The following is a 22904-nucleotide window of genomic DNA, read 5'->3' on the forward strand; positions in this document are numbered from 1 at the left end:
GGCAGCTCTGCGGCGTGTGTCCCGTGTGTGCGGGCTGCCATTTTTTGAGCTCGCCACCGCTCTTGGTGGCGGGCTTTTAAAATCCAGCCCAGGATGTAGGCATTGCTGGCAAGACCAGTATTTATTGCCAACCCCAATTTTCTCCTGAGAATGTGCTGTTAAACCTTCTTCTTGAATTACTGCAGTCCATCTGGTGAAGGTAATTCCACAATGCTTCTCTCTGCATAGATAAGATATAAGGAGATTACATTTACTTCCTGGCTGAGAACCTTAGAAACTGTTTATGCGATATGGTAAAAGATCCAGACTAATTGACTGGTTATTCAGTGATCATCAGATGCAACAATCGGTATTCACTGAATTAAATTAGTCTGGATACCTTTTCTTCCCTGCAGATTATAATCCATAAATAGTTTGACAACTGTTGAAGCTCCTATACGCAACACCTCTTTGTCACTAGGCTAACCGCATTTATGGAAACAGTGAAAAGTATGACGAATAAGCTGGTTTGCAAATTACACTGCTCGATTCTGTGTTGTGAAATATAAGGGACTGTTATGGTCCAAAGCTATTTTCTTTCTGACTGTGTGGTATTTCCCAGAAGAGACTTTTGTCATTGTCAGATACATTTTTCATGTTGGGTGTTAGGCGATGGAAGTTCAATTAACTACAAATTGCCAAGGGGTATTAGTGAGATCTGTTCCTTATGTGTCAGCACCAACATCATAAAAGGAAACAATTTTCTTCAAAAAAATTAAATCCAAGGAATAATTAGATTGCCAAAAAGTACTCCTCATGGGTAACTTTCCAACTCTGTCTTGATAATTGAACCTGCACAGTGCTTTTATTGACAGTGCAATCAGTTGTTAAAATGTGACACATATAACTTGTTAAGTGAAGCCTTACACAAAGATTCAAGGAAGTTTTTTTCCTCCTCATTTCCTAATAATAGGTCCGTATTGATGGTTTAACTGGAAATATTCAGTTTGATCAATTTGGAAGAAGAGTCAATTATACAGTTAATATCATGGAACTCAAAAATAATGGTCCCCGGAAGGTAATAGCGCTGCATGCAATCAATCTTTACGACAACAAAATGTTTCAGATTTATTCTTTGATTATCAATAAATACTGTATTGTTAACTTGTTTACAGCTGGGAACAAGCTTACCCCCTTCTAGTATGGATCTTTAGATGCCAGCTAATAATAATGCCATGCTTAGTTATCTAATCTAATTGTAGGCACTTTTTGTGAGTGAGTTGTGTAATTTCCTGATGGGACATTTACCATATTGCTATTGGACATTTACAGAAGGCACAAAGCTTGGAATATTTGACTTGTTTCAGCTGTGGCTAGCAACTATGACACAAAGAGGAGTATGCATGTATGATGTAAACAGGGCATGATACGAAATATCTTTAACAATTGTATTATGAAACTGGCAGATTGGATACTGGAATGAAGTCGACAAGATGGTTGTCACAGCCACAGATTTTCTTGCTGGGAATGAGACTGCAGGAATGGAGAATAAAACTGTTGTAGTAACAAGTATCATGGTATGTTGACCACATTTTGAAAATAATTCTCAATCTTGATTAAAGGAGCAATCTGAGTATATAAGGGTTAGTGAGAGTAACTAGAATATTCTAGCAATATTAATAAATCTATCATTTTACAGTTTGTGTTATTTTTTGTAAATTTTAACCATTTAAAAAATTTTTAAAGTTTTTTTTAATCTCTTTCGAAAATATTTTATTTTACTATAAATGCATCAATTATGAACTATGTTATAACTTTGAACTTACAACTGCCTCTAAGTATGTTTTCTGCCTGTTTTCAGCCTTTGGTTCTGGGACAGTCAATCTCACTGTTTTAGGGGTATATTATTGTTAATATTCTTCATTGTGAAACCCAGGTGTATTGGCATTGGTGTTCCACATCTGGCCAATTCTAATTTATACAAATACCGATTTCACACATCAGAGTACAGCAGCTCAAGGGAAGAAAGTTCTCATACTGGCAGTCATACTACTTTTTCACTTCTGTCATATAAATGAAAATCAGACATTTTTGTATAATGGGCAGTAGATTTATATTACTAGTTCTGTGCTCGGTCAGCAATTTGAAAATCTATGTCAGGCATTCTAACTCTGGTCAAAAGCAACAGGTGGAAGTCGAGAATTTAATTCACCAAATGGAAAATAACACTAAGCAATATTAAGAAACTTTAAAAGCCTTTAATTGGCCTGAGTAAGCAGTGACAATTAAAATAATGACAGAAAAATTTGCCTTATTTATGACTTCTTCACAGAATGGAAAACTCAGTTCGAAAACCATTAGCTGAGGCTGCTAACAATTGTTTTCATAGTCATAGAGTCATAGAGTTATACAGCACAGAAACAGGCCCTTCGGCCCATCGTGTCTGTGCCGGCCATACAGCACCCAACTATTCTAATCCCATATTCCTGCACTTGGCCCATAGCCCTGTATGCTATGGTATTTCAAGTGCTCATCTGAATACTTCCTAAATGTTGTGAGAGTTCCTGCCTCCACCACCTCTTCAGGCAGTGCGTTCCAGATTCCAACCACCCTCTGGGTGAAAAAATGTTTCCTCAAATCTCCCCTAAACCTCCTGCCCCTTACCCTAAATCTATGCCCCCTGGTTCTTGACCCCTCGCTAAGGGAAAAAGTTTCCTCCTATCTAACCTATCAATGCCCCTCATAATCTTGTACACCTCAATCATGTCCCCACTCAGCCTTCTCTGCTCCAAGGAAAACAACCCTAGCCTTTTCAGTCTCTCTTCATAGCTGAAATGCTCCAGCCCAGGCAACATCCTGGTGAATCTCCTCAGCACCCTCTTCAGTGCAATCACATCCTTCCGATAGTGTGGTGCCCAGAACTGTGCACAGTACTCCAGCTGTGGCCTAACTAGCGTTTTATACAGCTCCATCATAACCTCCCTGCTCTTATATTCTATGCCTCGACTAATAAAGGCAAGTATCCCATATGTCTTCCTAACCATCTTATCTACCTGTGCTGCTGCCTTCAGTGATCTATGGACAAGTACACCAAGGTCCTTCTGACTTTCTGTACTTCCTAGGGTCCGACTATCCATTGTGTATTCCCTTGCCGTGTTAGTCATCCCAAAGTGCATTACCTCACACTTTTCAGGATTAAATTCCATTTGCCACTGCTTCACCCATCTTAGCAGCCCATCTATATCTCCCTGTAATCAAAGGATTTCCTCCTCACTATTTACAACACCACCAATTTTCGTGTCATCTGCGAACTTTATTTTTTCCATGCTTTCTTTTAATACTACTTCCTCAGGGTCGTGTCCTAGGCCCAACCATCTTCAGCTGTTTCATCAATCACCTTCCTACAGTCATAAGATCAGAAGTGGGGATGTTCACAGATGATTGCCCAATGTTGCACCATTCGCAAATCCTCAGATACTGAAGCAGTCCATGTAGAAATGCAGCAAGACCTGGACAATATCCAGGTTTGGGCTGATAAGTGGCAAGTAACATTCGCGCCACACAAGTGCCAGGCAATGATCATCTCCAATAAGAGAGAATCTAACCGTCTGCCCCTGACATTCAATGGCATTATGATCGCTGAATCCCCCACTATCAACATCCTGGGGGGTTACCATTGACCAGAAACCGAACTGGAGCAGCCATATAAATACCATGGCTACAAGAGCAAGTCAGAGGCTGGGAATCTTGTGGTGAGTAACTCACCTCCTGACTCCCCAAAGCCTGTCTACCAACTACAGGGCACAAGCCAGGAGTGTGATGGAATACTCTCCACTTGCCTGGATGGGTGCAGCTCCAACAACACTCAAAAAGCTCGACACCATCCAGGACAAAGCAGCCAGCTTGATTGGCACCCCATTCACAAACATTCATTCCCTCCACCACCGACATACAGTGGCAGCAGTGTATACTATCAACAAGATACACTGCAGCAACTCGGTCCTTTGACAGCACCTTTCAATCCTGTGACCTCTTGCAACTAGAAGGACAAGGGCAGCAGATGCATGGGAACATCACCACCTGCAAGTTCCCCTCCAAGCCACACATCATTCTGACTTGGAACTATATCGCCATTCCTTCACTGTCACTGGGTCAAAGTCCTGTAACTCTCTTCCTAACAGCACTGTGGGTGTACGTACCCTACATGGACTGCAGCAATTCAAGATGGAAGCTCACCACCACCTTTTCAAGGGCAATTAGGGAAGTGCAATAAATGCTGGCTTAGCCAGCGATGCCTATATCCCATGAACAAATAAAAAAATTACTAATCTAGGTGACCTAGTGCTCAACCCAGCACTCTGGTTGAAATTCAAATACTACATTCTTAGTCCTGCCACTTCTCTGTTAGGGGGCTAGATGAAGTTCCACATGTTGATAGAATGCTCATTCTGCACAAAGAGATAATAGTAGCTGTATCAAGTTTGCCTTCTGTCAGTGGATCGTGGACCTCCACAGGGTGTCACAAAGAAGTTTGTCCCAGACATTGTCATATTTGGAGGATGGACTTTAATCATAGGAGACAGCTACAGTGGCCTAGAGAAAATTTTTAAATGTGAAATTTGTATACAAAGAGCTGTTCCTGAAAAGCATCACAAATATGTATTTATTTTAGTTTTTAAATTGCATTAATTAGGTCATGTTTTACATTAAAGGAATATTGCCTGTAAAACCCACATTAGTATTAAATTCAGGGTTAGGAAAAAACACATAAGGCTGGATTTCATTATGGAGGCAGGATCTAGGAACCAGGAAGAAAAACAAGAAATGCTGTAAATACTTAGCGGGTCTAGCAGCATCTGTGGAGAGAGAAGCAGAGTTAACGTTTCAGGTCAGTGACCCTGGAACTGGGTCTGCTTTTGGGTCAGAAATCCAGTGTGAAACTGATTGAGGTTCAGATTTTCAAATGGCCTGGAGATGGGTTTCCTGTCCACTTTAAAGCCAGTGGGTCTGGGAATGGAGTTGGGTCAGGTCAAGTGTGGGGCTCATATAAACACCCCACAGCAGCCATCATTGAGGCTGCTGGTTGTCCTGAATGAGAGATTTGCATTTTGTGCCAAAACCTTCCACTGCACCAGAGGGGAGTGAGATGTCACAGGGGAGCTGGAGGCCCGGCACCCAGAGCAGCGCAGGTCCTCACTTCATCAATGCTGACCTGGATCTAATGCTGGAGGCCATGAGGGAGAGGAGGGATGTCCTCTTCCCAGAAGGTGGCAGGAGGAGGCCACCTCATTGTGCAGCAGGGGTACCTCTGTTCAGTGTTATCTCCTTCCGCCTCCTCTTCCTCCTCATCTCTTACCTTCTGCTCCTCCCCCAATGAGCTGTCTCCTTCCAGGGCATCACTGTCCTTAAGGTACACACCTTTCTGGAGGGCCATGTCGTGGAGAGCGCAACAGACTATCACAATGACAGAGACCATTGCAGGACGGTATTGGATGGCGCACCCGAGCAGTCCAGGCACCGGAATCACTTCTTCAGAAGCTCAATGGCATGCTAATGGTTGGCCTGCTGAGCAGGTAGCATTGGTTGCATTGCCTCTTTGCCTCTGTCTGTGGCTCCTATAGAGGAGTCAGTAGCTATCTATTCAAGAATTTCCCTTGTCCCCTTGGATGCATCCATGCACTTTGGTGGATGGAGGAAAGATATGAGGCAGGCTGGACTGGTGGAGGATGAAGGAGTCATGGCAGCTGCTAGGAAAGTGAGTACACACGTGGGCTGAATTTAATGGCCTCCCCTCCCCCAGAGACAGATTCGGAGGCGGGGGCCTGTAGAATTGCGGAGGGAGGCAGGGTGTGGAGGGCCCATTGCCTTCCTGTTGCACTGGATAGGCGAATGCGCCTTCTCACCCAGAGGTCAACTGAGGCCCTTAAGTGACCAATTACTGGCCACTTAAGGGCCTCTTTCCACTGCCTCTGGGATTTAACCATTGGTGGTGTGGCGAGGGCGGTGGGGGGGGGGGTGGTGGGGGCGGGCATCTACCACATGGGCAAGTCACCCAGTAAAACAAGGTGACCTCCCTGCGGGCTTGGGGGTCCTCCTCCATGAGAAATCTGTGGCCCACGGAGGGCCCCCTCTGGGAAACACTCCACCTATGTGAAACCCCCTCCCCTTGCACTAAACACCCACCCTCTCCCACCTCGCCGGGAACTGCCAGTCTAGTCCTGGCAACCCTGCCTCACCTACCTTGGGTCTGGGTTCCAACACTGGGCCTGAGTCCAAGGCCTCTTGTAGTACCCACAGTGGCCACCTCTGCCAGTGGCACTGCCAATACTACAGAGCTGCCGTCTGTTTGGCCATCAGCTCTTGGAGGCGGGATTCCCATTGCACCAGGGTGGGAGGCTCTGAAAATTTGAGGCGGGGTTCCCCTCGCCTTTTTGGCCAGGCGCGACAAAATCCAACCTCATAGAGGAAGCTCTTGTTGTGGTCGCAGAACAGTTGGATGTTGAGGGAATAGAAGCCTTTCCTGTTGATGGATCTCACTGGCCAGTCACTGCTGCCTTGATGACCTGCACCTAGGGGAATCCAGCAATGGAGGCGAAACTCACTGCCCTCTGTGCAAATGCCCATAGGTGCCAAAGTGGTTCTTGTTCCCTCATCCTCTTAATATGGCACCTGTGACCTGCCTGATGGCATGATGAGCTGCCGACTGCAAGATGCCACCTAGTTCCGCAGCTGATCCCTGAAACCACTCGGTTGCATAGAAATTCAGGGCGACGGAGACCTTGATGGCTGTAGGTAAAGGACTGCCATGGGGGCTGTGAGGCCTCAGGTCATTGTGGATCAGAGCACAAATGTCCAAGGCCATATGCCTGGGTATGCATAGCCTCGTACGGTGCTCTGTCACTTTGAAAATCTCAAACTGTTGCTGACAAGCCTGTTAATGAGCTCAGCAGGCACTTAATTGGAGGCATGCAGGGTTGCCGTTCCCTCCCTTTAAAAATGCAAAAATGGCTTCATGTTCCAGAGGTGGCTGGACCCAGTGCCGACCTCCAAGAGCATGATCTTCAAATTGTGCGCGTGCCCGCTCCCACCCCCCAGAGGGCTTTAAAAATCTGCCCTTTAGTGATTTTCTGAACACTAATGATAAATATGTTAATCTGAATTTGAAAATGGACATCAAGGACATTTCTCTTGATAAAACAAATAGCATTGAAACAATAATGTCAATTTTTAGTAATTTTAGTGGTCCCAACTCATCGAAGTAAATGCTACTTTTTGCATTTAATGCAAACCTTTATAGCTTGGAAATACATTAATTTTCATGGGGCTGTTTGGTAACACAGTTCATTGGAGTGCTAAGGTGATAATCCATGAAATGGTTAAAAAATGGGTTCACATCCATACTTTTCCATAAGGCAAGCTTCTTTCCTTAGCTATGTCATGAAGATGAGGTATCAAATGAAGTTCATGCATTCCCGCAAAGGGTTGGGAGATAAAGTCAAGCTGTTGTGTAATTTCTATCTGCCAGGTCAAGGATAGCTGAGGCAAAGTATGTCAGGCTGCCATCTTGTTCAGAGAATGCTGTATGACATTGAATTGACCTTAAAAAGTTGTGTTTTTTGACACAAGCTTTCTGTCATAGGAATCGCCCTATGTTATGCTGAAGAAAAATTATGAGCAGTTTGAAGGAAACGACCAGTATGAAGGCTATTGTGTAGATCTAGCTGCGGAAATAGCCAAACATTGTGGCTTTAAGTACAAACTTTCCATAGTGCCCGATGGGAAGTACGGTGCTAGGGACGGGGAAACAAAAGTTTGGAACGGAATGGTGGGAGAGCTGGTCTATGGGGTAAGATAACAAAATATTAAGTGAATTTATTACAGTTCATTCAATGATTAAAGTGCTGTGCCTTTAATACACAACAGATGATTTCCAAGAAGAGAATAAGGTATAGATGCTGATTTTACCACATGGGCAACATGTCTATTGTCAGAACCTATGGAAATGTAACTGTTTTAATTCTGTCTCGACTATATATAAGTAAGATACTCTTCTATTATTTCCAGAAATGAAGGAATAAAGGAAATCATGTGATGATGATGGATAATTACATTTCCTAAAGTAACAAGATATATTTAATGAAAGATGAATATAAACTATTTTCACATTACAGGTTTGATAGCACAAATGCAAACCTTTGAATAAAAAATTGCTATTGATCTGCATTTGAACAGTATTTGTTGAATAACATTTCCTTTTGTGATGTTGGATCAAACACCTCTGCATCATATCATGATAAACAAACTTATCACCCCTCTGGATGCAAAGGTTTCCACATCATGAAGAACAATTCATATGCATGCTTAAATTATTACATAAAGTGTAAATTCAATAAGTAGTGGGATGCAATGGGGCACTGAGTTTATCTTCTTTGTAATTTTGAAGAACTTAAGGCAGTTCTAATTTTATGGTATTGTATTTTAATTTAAATAAATTACAGCCCTATATGGTATCTAATATTAAGATGCATCAGCCTTAGACCAACTAGATTCAGCTATGTGCCAATTATTGAACTCAATTATATTTAAAATTAGAACAGTAAATACATAGCAGTATCTATGAAGAGAGAAGATAAATTAATCTCTTGGCAGAGAACCTTCATCAGAAGTGAATAATTATATTTACAAGACAGTTTAAAAAAAAAGAAAGACTGAAAAATGCCAGTGGTTGAACATTGTTTTTACTTAGCAAAAAGTATATTGTCAATCTATTACTATCTTACTCATTAATAAAGATATTAAATGAAACTTTTGTCTCTACCTGTGTTTTTGTTTTTGCAGAAAGCAGATATTGCGGTAGCTCCACTGACAATAACATTGGTAAGAGAAGAGGTGATCGACTTTTCTAAGCCCTTCATGAGCCTTGGAATATCCATCATGATAAAGAAGCCCCAGAAGTCGAAGCCAGGAGTATTTTCCTTTCTAGATCCATTAGCCTATGAAATCTGGATGTGCATTGTCTTCGCTTACATCGGGGTCAGCGTAGTTTTATTCCTGGTCAGCAGATTTAGTCCATATGAGTGGCACACCGAGGAATATGAAGATGGACGGGAAACACAAAGTAACGACCAAACTAATGAATTTGGGATATTTAATAGTCTCTGGTTTTCTCTGGGTGCCTTTATGCAGCAAGGATGCGATATTTCGCCAAGGTTGGTCATTCAAGCATTTTAGCTTTGTGCATTTTCGGTCCCTATCTGATGCCATGGTGGATATATATTCGCATTTAAACTGGACATTGTTCCTTTTAAACAAAAAAGGGAAAAAAACTGCAAAGAAGTTGATTTGAACTTTTTAGTGCACGAAAAGGAAAAATAAATTTTTTTAAAAGTTTTATTCAGACCAAAGAAGTACATGAATGATGTATTATAATGTCATTCATGTATTTCTGCAGTGAACTTATATACACCATGCCGCCGAGACTGTAAAATGCATAAGGTTACAGTTGTTACATAGTCCTCTTGGAGGGGTACCGTGTTTTTGCTGCATATTCCCATTTTACAGTACACGGTTATGTGTATCTAACAGAGGCGAAAGAGAGGAACGATGACAAATGGTAAGAATTTCCAGCCTAGTTAGGCCATCAATCATCCCATCATCCAATTGTTTTTATTCACACTAACATGTTTCTGGTAGACTTAAAAAAAATGAATATCTTGTGTAATAGTGTATGCTGGCAGACCCCTGACTCTTTACACTCCAACGAGAAATGAGAACTTAATTTATTGACAGAAGTCTTCATTGAGACAGCTGAGATATTTTATTGAGAATCTATTGCTAAGCATCAAATGTGCTAGAATAATTTATCTGAAATAAGTGTTGAGGGAAGACCGGAGTGTCTTTATTTTTCTATTTATGTTCTTTTTAATATACATATATAGCTTTACCTATCTTAAAGATGATGATTGATCAAAATTCTTCAGCTATAAACATTTAATATGAGTTAGTCATTGCATGAAGTAAAGGGTTTAGACAGATCTGTTGCATTTTTAATAGTTATTAACCATGATGTGCTAGAATCAGAATATTTTCTTTAAAGATCTGGTAGTTTCATAAATTTACATAATTGTGATATGCATGCCTACCTTACAAAATGTTTACAATATAATTCATTTGGCTTGTAAAGCAATAGAAATAGATTAGATTAGAAAGTTTTTTCTCCTAGATATGTAACCAAGTATAGTGCTCGCAGTGTTGGCCTGGTAGTATGTGACTCAACTAACTCTTATGTATTTGAAGCATTTCTTCACCTATCTGCATTACAAACATCACCAACTTGAGGAGAGGTAGTCATCTCAGTAGATGTTAAGAAAATAATAGTATTTCCCCCACCCCTTTGCTCAATTAAACGTTTAATTAAATGTTTAATTATTTTGAATATCCAAAAGAATGACTGAGGAATAATTACTTCCAAGCAAGTAGTTTTGCAGTTTATTAACAGCAAATTAGTCACACTTAACCATGTTAATAGGCTACAGGTAAATAATCACTGTAATTAACCATTGTTCATAAGTTCATGATTAGACTGGCACATTAGCTGCTTACTTCATTTTAACCTCTGGTACAAACATTATTTGCTTGATGCTTTCTATTTTCATAGTCCAGGTTTTAAGCAGATAATGAGTCTTCTATTTCTGGTTCTGTTACAGTGCAGTAGAAACAATTGTTCTGTGCATAATCTTATAATTGACACTTTCTGTAACACAAAGCTGGTAGACTTAGCATATTGAAGGTTTCGTGAGAGGGTAGCTGGATGACCTGCTTTCAGCATCTGCATATTCTGCTATTAGGAAGTACATGATCACAGTTGGTGAGGACTCTTACTGCAGTCTTCCCTTCCACCTAATGGGGAGGTGCATGTGTCTCCGAGCTGTGCCTCACCTGGACTGTTTTGTGACTAAAATCAGAAACTCAGCCAAATGGAAGAAACAAACCTGTGTTCACCATTACGTTGCACACAGAATATTCAAATTTTTGTAACACATTTGGAACCTAGGTTAGAAAGTGGAAGGTCGTACTGCAGTTGAGAAATGCTAAATACCACCTCCTTGAAAGGATGAAAATTATTAAAACACACTGACTGTTTTCATTAAAAATTAAATGAACCGTATTTAATTTATATCTGTACCTTTTCCCTCTAATAGGTTATGACAGGTGAGGAAACTTTGACTTCTGATAATTTCTTGAAACCTGGTGTGCTATGTTAGGAATCATACATCCTCATTTTTGAAACTATGTGCATCTGTATATATTCCACAAAAAGAAATAATGTTTTATTGCTAGAATTTTATGTCTTTTTATTTTAATATAATATAGTGCTTTTGCTAAAATTTGGAAAAACAGCCCCGTAAAATTATTCTCAGATTTTTAAAAAAGCATAAAAAAAAACAAAAGTTAAAGCTATAACTGTTATAAACTTCTTAACGAGCATTACAGAAGGAATTTATTTGGTGGTTAGTATTAAATGCACCTTCTGCTGTTTCCTGAGCCTTAGGTACCAAGTCCTATACTGAGTCTGTGCTGAATTAGATGATCTAAGCAGAGGTAACTGTCCTTATGCTATGGCGAGGAAAAAAATCAATGACTCCTATGCTATCCAGTGATCCTTACTGCAAAGTACATGTTGTAGTTTGCGGGGAAGAATTGTTCTGGTTACTATGTTTTATGACTTGTATAAATTCTTTAAAAACAATCATGTTTGCTGTGTTTCTATATATGCAACCACAGGAATTCTTTCCTTTAGGTAAGTACAGGAGTGGCTCAAATATGATGCTCTCATGATTAAATTGCCTGCCAACACTGATTGTTTGGGTTCGCAGATGAAATATCGCCATTTCTACAGGGCACTGCATTTGCTGTAACTTGTGAACTAGTACTTCAAAAAACAATCTATTGAAGCTCGGAGATGAGAGCTGGTGTAAGGTTACCAAGCACTAATCTTTGCTATGATTTGTTTTACATTTGACTTACTGGTACTGAAATATGTATGTAAATTTACAAACTGATAGTTAATGTGATTGACCAGTAGTCCACCTGTCTCTTATGCTATCAGAAGAGAGAGGGCACCGAGTACTCTGTGACTAGATCTGGGATTAGTAAAGAAATTAATTCGGTACTCAAGGATATGCTGAGGGAGTACAGAGTTTTAATTAATGAGGATGTATTCAAAGACTGAAGCTGAAACTAAAAAGACTCTAAAATAGGTTTGCACTGTCATTAGGGTATTTGTTAGAAGTAACATTTGTGGGAATTGACTTTGATTTTTTCCTTTTTTTTAATTTTTCCCCTGAAATCAATTTAAAGAAATTTAACTTATCTTCTTACATTTTAGAGCAGGACAAGAAAATAAGCCACAAATATCGACTTGCTGCAAATAAAGCCTCGGATTTTTGAGTTCTTTCTTTTGCGTTCACACACTTGCGTGCTTGCAACAATTTTGTTCTCGTGCTCGCTGGCAGCTCATGAGATATGTTTCTTTTATTAAGCACCTGGTTTTGAGAAATTATATCATGGCTTTTTAAAGTAATCCACCATGGTCATAGCTCACTGCAAAAATTGCTTGTTGGATGTTGAGCATTCGCATTTTTATGTATTAAACTTCCAGCATAGTGCGTAGCTTCTCACGTCTATGTATAACCTGTTTGTAGACATCATTGAATGTTTTAAATGTCTTTTTCAGATTAAGTGAAACTAATCGTTCAAGCACTTGGTGCAGTTATTGTGTAAGACCGTACTATGTGCACTTGCAGTATAAATATCACAGTTCTGCCTCCATTTTGTTTGCCATGTAAATAACTCATGAAAATTAGCATGGAGGGCTACTAATCTTATTTTATTTTCATCTGACATATTCTCATATTCCCAGTGATTTTTACTGCAGGGACGCACTTTTTACTGTTTATTAGGCCCAAATGATAGCACTTCCCGAAAAATAACTGTCGAGTTGTACAGTTTTAACCGCACTTAAATGTCTTAACAAATCATCCATTCTTTGGAAATAAAAGCTATGAAATTCTTTTTAACTTTTCTCTGAAATGGCCATAATATGCACTTGATGTGCTTCCCTGTAATTAAATGCCGTACACAATAACACGTGATTGATTACTCTGTCCCAGTGAAAGGAATCATTTCATTTTACAAATCCATTTCACACTTGTTATTAGATCCCTATCGGGGCGAATTGTTGGAGGTGTGTGGTGGTTCTTTACCTTGATCATAATATCATCATATACGGCTAACTTAGCTGCTTTCCTGACGGTCGAACGAATGGTGTCTCCCATTGAAAGTGCAGAGGATCTTGCTAAGCAAACAGATATTGCATATGGAACTTTGGATGCTGGATCCACTAAAGAATTCTTTAGGGTAAGATAGGGTGCTTTTATCTGTGTGTTTTGTTTCAGATGTGGAAGAATTATTATAGCGATGATTAGGTTGAGAAAGCATCGACATTTTTAAAGAATAACACTGTTCATGCAAAGGCTTTGATGTTCCAATTAATGATCATAAATTTTCTGTTTATATTTTGTTGTAGCGGTCAATCGGGGAATCAACAGATATTTTTATTCCATTGAGTAGGGGAGCTTCACCAGTAATTGGCTGCCACGTTACCTTCTTTACAACAATAACTACAATTCAAACGTATTTAATTTGTTGTATGTGCTTCGGAACTGAAGTTGTAAAGACGGCTGGTGAAGGAAATGGAAATGTCATACTGGTGTGTAGGGACTCTGGCATGTTATTGGGGTGGAAAAAAGGAAGCTTTATTCTACATCTATAACACTCTACATTTCAGTGGTGGGTGCAGGCACTGGTGTTAAAATGATAAAATATTTCTAAGCACTGGCATCCTCATTCAGATGAACAAAAAAAAAAGAAAAGGAACAAAATATCACGGTGCTATTGGAGAGAAGAGCTGAACTCTCAGAATGCAGGCAAAAAATAATCAGAATATTGATTGAACGAAACAGTACCAAAGGAAATATTCAAATGACCAGAAAAGCAAAAGTTTAACAATTGAAAAGTTCGCTTCTTCAGGGTAAAATCCAAGCAGCTGTGCCTTCATAATATCGAGCTTTGGAAATAACATCCAATTCAAGAAGACTTTACCAACTTTAGCAACCTTTTGCAATATTACACTCTTGCTAATAAGCAAGAAATAAAAGTAGGTTTGTATTAAATATTTATACAATACATTGAGGCAATACTGTGAATGGAAATTGCCAGAGTGTTGCAATCAGATACCTTCTCATTGAGTGAGATGAACACACAATTTGGTGGTAATATAGTAGGGAGTTCATGAACTGATTTTTTTTTACTGTCTGTCTATCAATCTATCTTTCCAACTGTCTGTCTGTTACATTCCAAATGTCACAATCCAAAGTTCTACTCTAGTGGGTAATTTTAACCCAACCAGTGGAGTGGAAACTGAAAGGATTGAATCAGATGCCCATTTTACACAGCAGCCGAGTTTTGCACTCTATTGACTTCAATGAAAAGTAAATTTAGGCAGAGTGTAAATGGGTGGCCACCTGCAGCTACCGTGCCTAATAGGGTTGGTACATGCAGTGACAGTAAAAATCAGCTGTGACCTGAAACTTGGGCGCACCTCCTTACAGACATACTACAATCCTGACCAAAGGGGATAGTACTCTGGAGTACTGCAGAGGACAGCATTCCCTGCAATCATCTCATGCAGCACCACCTCCAAACAACCATGAAACAGGAACTGTCCTTTAACCCTTCAACCTTAACAATAATCAAGGCTGTCAGAACCTGTGTCTTGTCTTTTATAACATTCCCCTCTAATTGTTCCTATCCCTTTATATTTGACTTGCATGCAGCTTTCCTCTGCCAACTCTCATCTGCTCTTTAGATCTGTCCATATCTAATATTTGAAATTATGCTAATGAGCTGACAAAAATTGTGTATAAGCAGCCTATTTTACTTGGGTCTGCTTCAAACCACCAGTAGTCATACTGGCACTATTAATACCAAAAGAGGAAAATCTAGGCATATATATCTACATCTTTCATAAGATTTTGTTGGTAATGCACAGAAAGTTGTGTTTGACAGGTTATTGATTTACTTGTTAAATATTTACATTTATTTTCATGGATGTGTTCATCCAATCTGTTTCACTCACATGTTGATGAAAGATATTGACTTCCTTACTGATTTAGGGAACTAACCATTATATGTGCTAGCATCCTTCATGACCCATTTCATGTGTTGATTTGGTATTAGGGTGGGGATTTACATCTAAGACATACGTTAGCAGTTAATTGAACTTTCATCACTGAATTCTCTTGCACTGCTTTTCTATTTCCTCAGTTTTCTAATACAATTGCAGATCTGTAGATCTAAATCCAAATTCCGAATCTTATCCCAGCCTTTTGCCCTTAAAAATTCTACATTATGTGATTATGTTTTAGGCTGGTAGTCTGAGAAGGCTTTTCAAATTGACATTTTAAAAGGAATTTTCAACATTTGGGCTAATAAATATAGCTTTGTTCTTGGATAAATATATTTTCTTATTTACCAAGTGGGATTTATCTATTTATCACTTTCATACTGTATGACTATATTTTATTTTGCAGTATTATGTAATTACAGAAAATGCTGGAAATATTCGGCAGGTCAGGCAGCATTTGTGGAGACAGAAGCAGAGTTAATGGATGGAATTTTATCTGAACAGACCCGCATACAGTGGGGAGGCCAGTAGCAGGTCAGGAACCCATTTGTACTGTTAGCAGACTTTGTTGTGACTCTGTAACTCAGCCACGACATTAGCATCCCACTTCCGAGTTTCTGAACGATCAGAGCGTGGGCGTAATGATGACCTGCACTCTGGTAATGAAGTCTCTGTATTTAAAGGGACCTGGGCAGGGATCAGAATGCTTCAGGAAACTTTGCTGTGGAGGCAAATAAATGGAAGGAAGATGTGGAAAGACTGCCCACCTGTTCTCTGACTCTTCCCTGGAGGTGCCGAGGGCCAGAAGGAATGTGCTGTTTCCTCAGCACGAGAGGGAGAGGCGAGCCCCCAAAGTAAACAAGCATGACTGAAAGTAGTCAAGGCTGTCAGCAGCAGGAGTGTGGTGTCCAGGACCTTGATACAGTGTCAGAAAAGAAACACTGACCTCATTAGGTCAAGAAAGGTGAGTTACATATCACTTTCAGGTGACGTCCATCACTTTCTGACTTCCCTGGCATTCTTCTGCACAGCAATCCCCTGACCAACACGCCTTGCAGTTCCACACATTCATTTCTCTCCAGGCGCCTCCTCAAATGTCCATCTGAACAGCAAACGTTCACACTCACCCTCATTACTATCTCGCACCCATCCCTCACAGTCACCCTCCACAAATGCTCACTTTTCATCCTCAATATACATTCCACCTCTCACACTCATACCTACTTTCTTTCATTGCAGAAGAGATTCCACAACCCCAGGCAGAGGCAGAGAGCCTGGGTTGGACCTACAGTCATAGTCACCCTGACTGCATTGGAGGAACACGCGTTGCTGATTGTCAGGGTGGTGCAGACATTAAGCATCAGTGATGGAAAGATGGATGCAGCCCACAGACCTGATGGCAGCATTAATTATCACACTGACACTTGACACTTAAGTCACTCATGTTGATTGGATGTCACCATTGACTGAAATGCCATGATATGCACTATGTAGAGTTGGAACCCTTTCCCCATGCCAGCACTAACTTATGATTTGATCTCCCTTCAGGGTTGCTGTGGGAGGAGGCTAAGGAGTCCTCCGGAGAGGGCGAGCATGCTGAGGGTGCATCATCACATGACTCAAGCACATCCTCCACCAGTGCAGCTCTCGGTGGATACTGCATTAGAGATGGCTAGGTTGTGGCATGGTGAGATGTATATCACATCTGAGCAGGAGCAGGTGCCAGAGACAAGGACAGCAGAGGAGAGTCCCCATCTGAGGGTGCAGGAAGCTTAAAGCTCTGCTCTGCTGGAGGTAGATGCTGAACCTCGGGGCCATTCATGAAATGGGAACATGTAGAGCAGCAATGGGAAATGTGTGTGCTTTGTCAGCATTTCCGGAGGAGAGAGACTGTAGGAATCCATCTCTAACATGAGTGCCATGATGTCTTAGGCATTTGCACTGAGGCCACCTCCATGGAATGAGTGGCCACCTGCATGGAGCATCAAATGCAGCAGGCTACAGAGTGCATGCTGGCCCAGACTAATGAGCTGCACACTCAATCTCTCACTTCACACAGGATGGAGGAAAGCCTCGCCTTGGTGGCTCAACACCTCACTGAAAAGCAGCCAAGTGCTCTCCAGCTCTTAGCTCGCAGGGAAGTGCAGGTGGGTCATGAGGGAAGATAAAGAAAGGGCACACAGCAGATGGACTCTATTTATGGTACTCCCACTTCTCATCCCTTTCATTCCCAATCCCACCTCTGACAGCCGCACATGCTGCCTCTGCCTTGATGAGTGAGTCTTCCCCTGCACAGGGGCTGGTAGGGCAGTCTTTTGTGGGGCCCTCAGGGGTCCAAAACCCAGAGGACATCTGCCACGAGCATCTCATGTGTCGGAACAGGGAATGAGCAGCCTGCCTCCAGATCTGTTGAAGCCACAGAAGCTGCACCATGTAGAAGCAATAAGAAGCGAATGAGAGACATAATAGTTGCATAAGGGTGTACAGAGCAATGTTTACGGCATTATGTTAATGTTTATTTCAATGAATAAAACACATTATTTGAACTCCTCATTCTCTTGGCCTTTACTTTGTTGCATCCTCCATTCACTCTGAACAGTAGCCTTCAGTATAATTAGGTTTTATGAGGAGGAAAGGGAGTGAATGTGACTGCTGGATTGTTGACTGTTGGAATGAATTGTGTTTGTGGTGAGGGTACAGGCACAAGGTTTCTGATTGGATTGTCAGATGCCCTCATGCACTCAGAATAGGTAAAGATTAGGCCTGGATGAGGTCGTCTGGGGCTTTTCTGGCAGCCAGATGAGTGGCTGCAGGCACTATATCTGTCTATCTCCGCTGTCCTCTGGAGTGGTATGTGGCTGCACTGAAGGGACGCTGCAGAAGCTGTTTGCTGCTGCTCCTGCTCTTGTTGGTGTAGCTCCTGCTGCTCCTGTTTTTGGTGTGGCTGCTCCTGTTGCTCCTCCTCAGAGATCCATTTTATAGCTACATAAGCTACTCGCATGCTGCAGTGAAGGCTGACAGCAGGGAAGCTGAGATCAAGATAAGTAAAGGCCCAGGTAGGTGAAATGACTTCCAAAAAGTTGGAAATCACCGACAAAGCAGTGAAATGCTCTCAGAACAAGTCCATAAACAAATATTGCACCATTGTTCAAAAAGAGTGTAAGGATAAACCCAGCAACCACGGGCCAGTCAGTTTAACCTCAATGGTAGGAAAGCTTTTGGAAATGATAATCTGGGACAAATTTAACAGTCACTTGGTCGAGGATGGATTAATTAAGGATTTGTTAAAGCCAAATCGTGTTTAACTAACTTAAGAACATAAGAACTAGAAGCAGGAGTAGCAATTCAGCCCCTCAAGCCTGCTCCGTCATTCAATACGATCATGGCTGATCTCATCTTGGCCTCAACTCCACTTTCCTGCCTGTTTATTTGTTTATTTAGAGATACAGCACTGAAACAGGCCCTTCGGCCCACCGAGTCTGTGCCGACCAACAACCACCCATTTATACTAACCTTACAGTAATCCCATATTCCCTACCACCTACCTACACTAGGGGCAATTTACAATGGCCAATTTACCTATCACCTGCAAGTCTTTGGCGGTGGGAGGAAACCGGAGCACCCGGCAAAAACCCACACGGTCACAGGGAGAACTTGCAAACTCCACACAGGCAGTACCCAGAATCAAACCCAGGTCCCTGGAGCTGTGAGGTTGCGGTGCTAACCACTGCGCCATTGTGCCCTTCAACCCTTCAACCCATTACTAATGAAAAATCTGTCTATCTCCTCCTTAAATTTACTCAATGTCCCGGCATCCACCGCACTCTGGGGTAGTGAATTCCACAGATTCATGACCCTTTCAGAGAAGTAATTTCTCCTCATCTCTGTCTTAAATCTGCTACCCCTTATCCTAAAACTATGACCTCTCGTTCTAGATTGCCCCACAAGAGGAGACATCCTCTCTATGTCTCCTTTGTCAATCCCCTTAATCATCTTATATACCTCAATTAGATCTCCTCTCATTCTTCTCAACTCCAGAGAGTAAAAGCCTAAATTGTTCAATCTATCTTCAGAGGACAAGTCCCCATCTCTGGAATCAATCTAGTGAACCTCCTCTGAACTGCCCCCAATGCAACTACATCCTTTCTCAAGTAAGGGGACTAAAACTGTACACAATACTCCAGGTGCAGTCTCACCAATGCCTTGTACAGTTGCAGCAACACTTCCCTACTTTTGTACTCTATTCCTTTAGCAATAAATGCTAAAATTCCATTTGCCTTCCATATCACCTGCTGTACCTGCAAACTAGTTTTCTGCGATTCATCCATGAGGGCACCCAGATCCCTCTGTACCGAAGCACTCTGAAGTTTCTCTCCATTTAGATAATAATTTGCCTTTCTATTCTTCTGACCAAAATGGATAATCTCACACTTATCCATGTTAAAATCCATCTGCCAAATTTTGGCCCATTTATCTAATCTATCCATATCTATTTGTAGATTTCTTTATTGCAACTTACTGTCCCACCTATTTTAGTGTCATCTGCAAATTTGGCTATAGTACCTTCTATGCCTGCATCCAAGTCATTTATATAGATTGTAAATAGTTGGGGCCCGAGGACCAAACCCTGTGGAACCCCACTAGTTACATCTTGCCAACCAGAAAAAGACCCATTTATCCCGACTCTCTGTTTTCTGTTGGTTAGCCAATCCTCTATCCGAGCCAATAAATTGCCCCTTGTGATCTTACCTTGTGTATTAACCTTTTGTGCGGTACCTCATCAAATGCCTTCTGGAAGTCCAGATAAACTACATCAATAGGATCCCCATTATCTTGTTACAGCTTCGAAGAACTCTAGCAAATTAGTCAAACACAATTTACCCTTCATAAAACCATGCTGACTCTGATGGATTGCATTTTGACTTTCTAAATGTCCTGTTATTACTTCCTTAATAATGGATTCTAATAATTTCCCAATGACAGATGTTTGATTGAGTTTTTTGTTGAGGTAACAGAGAGGGAATGTGACTGATGTGGTGGACATGGATTTCCAAAAGGCATTTGATAAAGTGCCACACAACAGGCTTGTCAGCAAAGGCAGAGCCCATGGAATAAACGGGACAGTGGCAGAATGGATAGAAAACAGTGAATATATTTTTATTCAGACTGGAGGAAGGTATATAGTGGGGTTCCCCAGGGCTTGGTATAGGCTTTTCTTGATATAAGTTAATGATTTTAGCCTTAGGTGTACAGGGCACAATTTCAAAATTTGCAGAAGACATAAAATTTGGAAGTATTGTGAACAGTGAAGAGGATAGTGATAAGTTTCAGGAGGACATAGACAGGCCCAGAATCGGCATAAATGTGGCAGATGAAATTTAATGCATTGAATGTGAAGTAATGCATTTTAATTGGAAGGACAATGAGAGGCAATGTAAACTAAAGGGTACAATTCTAAAGGGGGTGCAGGAGCAAGGGGACCTGGGGGTATATGTGCACAAACCATTGAAGGTGGCAGGGTAGGTTGAGAAAGTAATTAATAAGGCGTATGGGATCCTGGGCTTTATAAATAGAGGCATAGAGTACAATAGCAAGGAAGTTATGGTGAACTTTTATAAAACACTGGTTCGGCCTCAACTGGAGTATTGTGTCCAATTCTGAGCACTGCATGTTAGGAAAGTTGTGAAGACTTTAGAGAGGGTGCAGGAAAGATTTACAAGAATAGTTCCGGGATGAGGAGCTTCAGTTGCGCGAATATATTGGAGAAGCTGAGGTTGTTTTCCTTAGAGAAGGTTGAGAGGAGATTTGATTGAGATGTTCAAATTCATGAAGGGTCCAGACAGAGTAAATAGAGAGAAACTGTTCCCATTGGTGGAATACTCGAGAACCAGAGGACACTGATACAAGGTGAATAGCAGAAGAACCAAAGGCAACATGAGGAAAAATGTTTTACACAACGAGCGGTTATGATCTGGAATGCACTGCCTGGGAGAGTGGTGGAGGCAGGTTCAATCGTGACTTTCAAGAGGGAATTGGATAAACACCTCAAGAGAAAAAAAAATATGGGCCAACAGGGAAGGGACAGGGGAGTGGGACTAGCTAAACCGCTGTTAAAGAGAGCCAGCATGGACTCGATTAGCTGAATATCCTCCTGTGTAGTAACCATTCTATAATTCTAAGCCTTTTAAAGATGCAGGCCACAGGTTTTGCAATTTCACTCTTTAAAGGCTTTCCATCCTGTCAGTTTCATTGAACAATGACTCCCTGTTATCCTCTCGCCTTGTTGGCCCTGGCAAGTTCCACACAGCTCTGGAAACCTATGTGCTAATTGTTGAAACCTGAATGCTGGGTTAAATCCTCAGTTAATTGTGGATTTAAATATCAAAATTACTTACCCAACAGCTCCACTGGGGTTTTCTGCTCCCAGAAAACCTGCCCGGGGTAAACCTGGAAGTGTGTGGGATCATGTCGGGTTTCAGACCCGACACTACTTTTCAGGGCTTTAACTCCCCCACCTGAACCCACCCCCCCACCCCCCTCCTCCCCATTTAGCAGTTAAAATTCTCCTCATTGTTTAAGATCGATGACCTTTTGCCAGAACTCTGATGACAGGTCATCAACTTGAAATATAGGGCTGAGTTGTACCATCCCTTTGGGGATTGGCTGAGAGGTGGGAAGGCTGTCAAAATGGTTCAGGAAGATGTCAGGTGGCATGCCTGACATCTTCCTGCCGCCATGACATTTTCCACTGGCGGGAAAGAGGGCAGACGAGCCCCCTTCCCAGACCCCAATCGAGCCACATAAGAGGTGAATTAGGGCCCCTTCTTTCCTCTCCGGGCATTTTGCCCACATTGGGGGGAGGCCGCCACCGCGTGCAAAAACTATCCAGTGAAACCTGACAGCCTACCAGCAGGCTATGGACGGGGGCCTCCTCTTTAGGCACTCTTTGGCCTGTGGAGGGGCATCCAGTGGCAATGGCCGTCCCCATGATAACAGTGCCACCTGTCCATTGAGACCTCCCGCCGATTGCCAGGGCCTGGCTGCCAGGCCCCAACTACCCCCAGCTCCACCTAACCCTCTTCAAGGATGCCAGCCATCGATGAGTCCTCACAGTCCACCTAACAGTGGCACTGCTGAGCTGCCAGCCCTCTGATTGTGGTGGGTCTCCATCCTTAGTAGGGATGGCAGCCCCAGCAGCAGCCATTTAATTGGCAGCCGCTGGCAGAATGTGGCCCCCGTTGTCGCTGCCCTCAAAGTAGGGTCACCTCCACTTCTGGCCCCAGCAGCAGGACTGCTGCCTTTGTCGAAATATTTCAGTGGCTAACTCTTTCTCTCTCCAAAGATGCTGCCTGACCTGCAGCGTATATCCAGCATTTTCTGTTTTTTTTTTCAGATTTCCAGCATCTGCAGCATTTTGTTTTTATATAATTACAGCCTGCTTCTCACACATCCTGTGCAAAGGATTTCAGTCATGCCCTTCACGATGTTTTATGTGTCTGACTGATTAACTTGGATTTGCTGTTCTCCCTCCCATGTCCTTTGTGTGATCTGTTGTTTCTATAAATTCCTCTTACGATAGCTTTCCTTTCTCCGTTTCTTCCCCAATGCATCAGTATATTTTTCCTCTACAGGGGTGACTGTAGCTCCTAACTCTTAGTTATTTCTACAAACCCCTTAA

At 41.8% G+C, this 22904-nt stretch overlaps 1 protein-coding gene across 3 annotated transcripts in view; it reads left to right on the forward strand.

The window, feature by feature from the left end:
• gria2b (glutamate receptor, ionotropic, AMPA 2b) overlaps nucleotides 1–22904 on the forward strand; it is a 164037-nt gene that overhangs the window by 127340 nt on the left and 13793 nt on the right. For all 3 annotated transcript variants that reach the window (XM_068042059.1, XM_068042067.1, XM_068042077.1), the window contains exons 8-12: nucleotides 953–1057; nucleotides 1446–1556; nucleotides 7619–7825; nucleotides 8818–9188; nucleotides 13200–13398. In XM_068042059.1, coding sequence (XP_067898160.1) covers nucleotides 953–1057; nucleotides 1446–1556; nucleotides 7619–7825; nucleotides 8818–9188; nucleotides 13200–13398 — 993 coding nt within the window. The remainder of the gene's footprint in view (nucleotides 1–952; nucleotides 1058–1445; nucleotides 1557–7618; nucleotides 7826–8817; nucleotides 9189–13199; nucleotides 13399–22904) is intronic.

Source organism: Heterodontus francisci, chromosome 1, assembly GCF_036365525.1.
Source record: "Heterodontus francisci isolate sHetFra1 chromosome 1, sHetFra1.hap1, whole genome shotgun sequence".
Lineage (NCBI taxonomy): Eukaryota > Metazoa > Chordata > Chondrichthyes > Heterodontiformes > Heterodontidae > Heterodontus > Heterodontus francisci.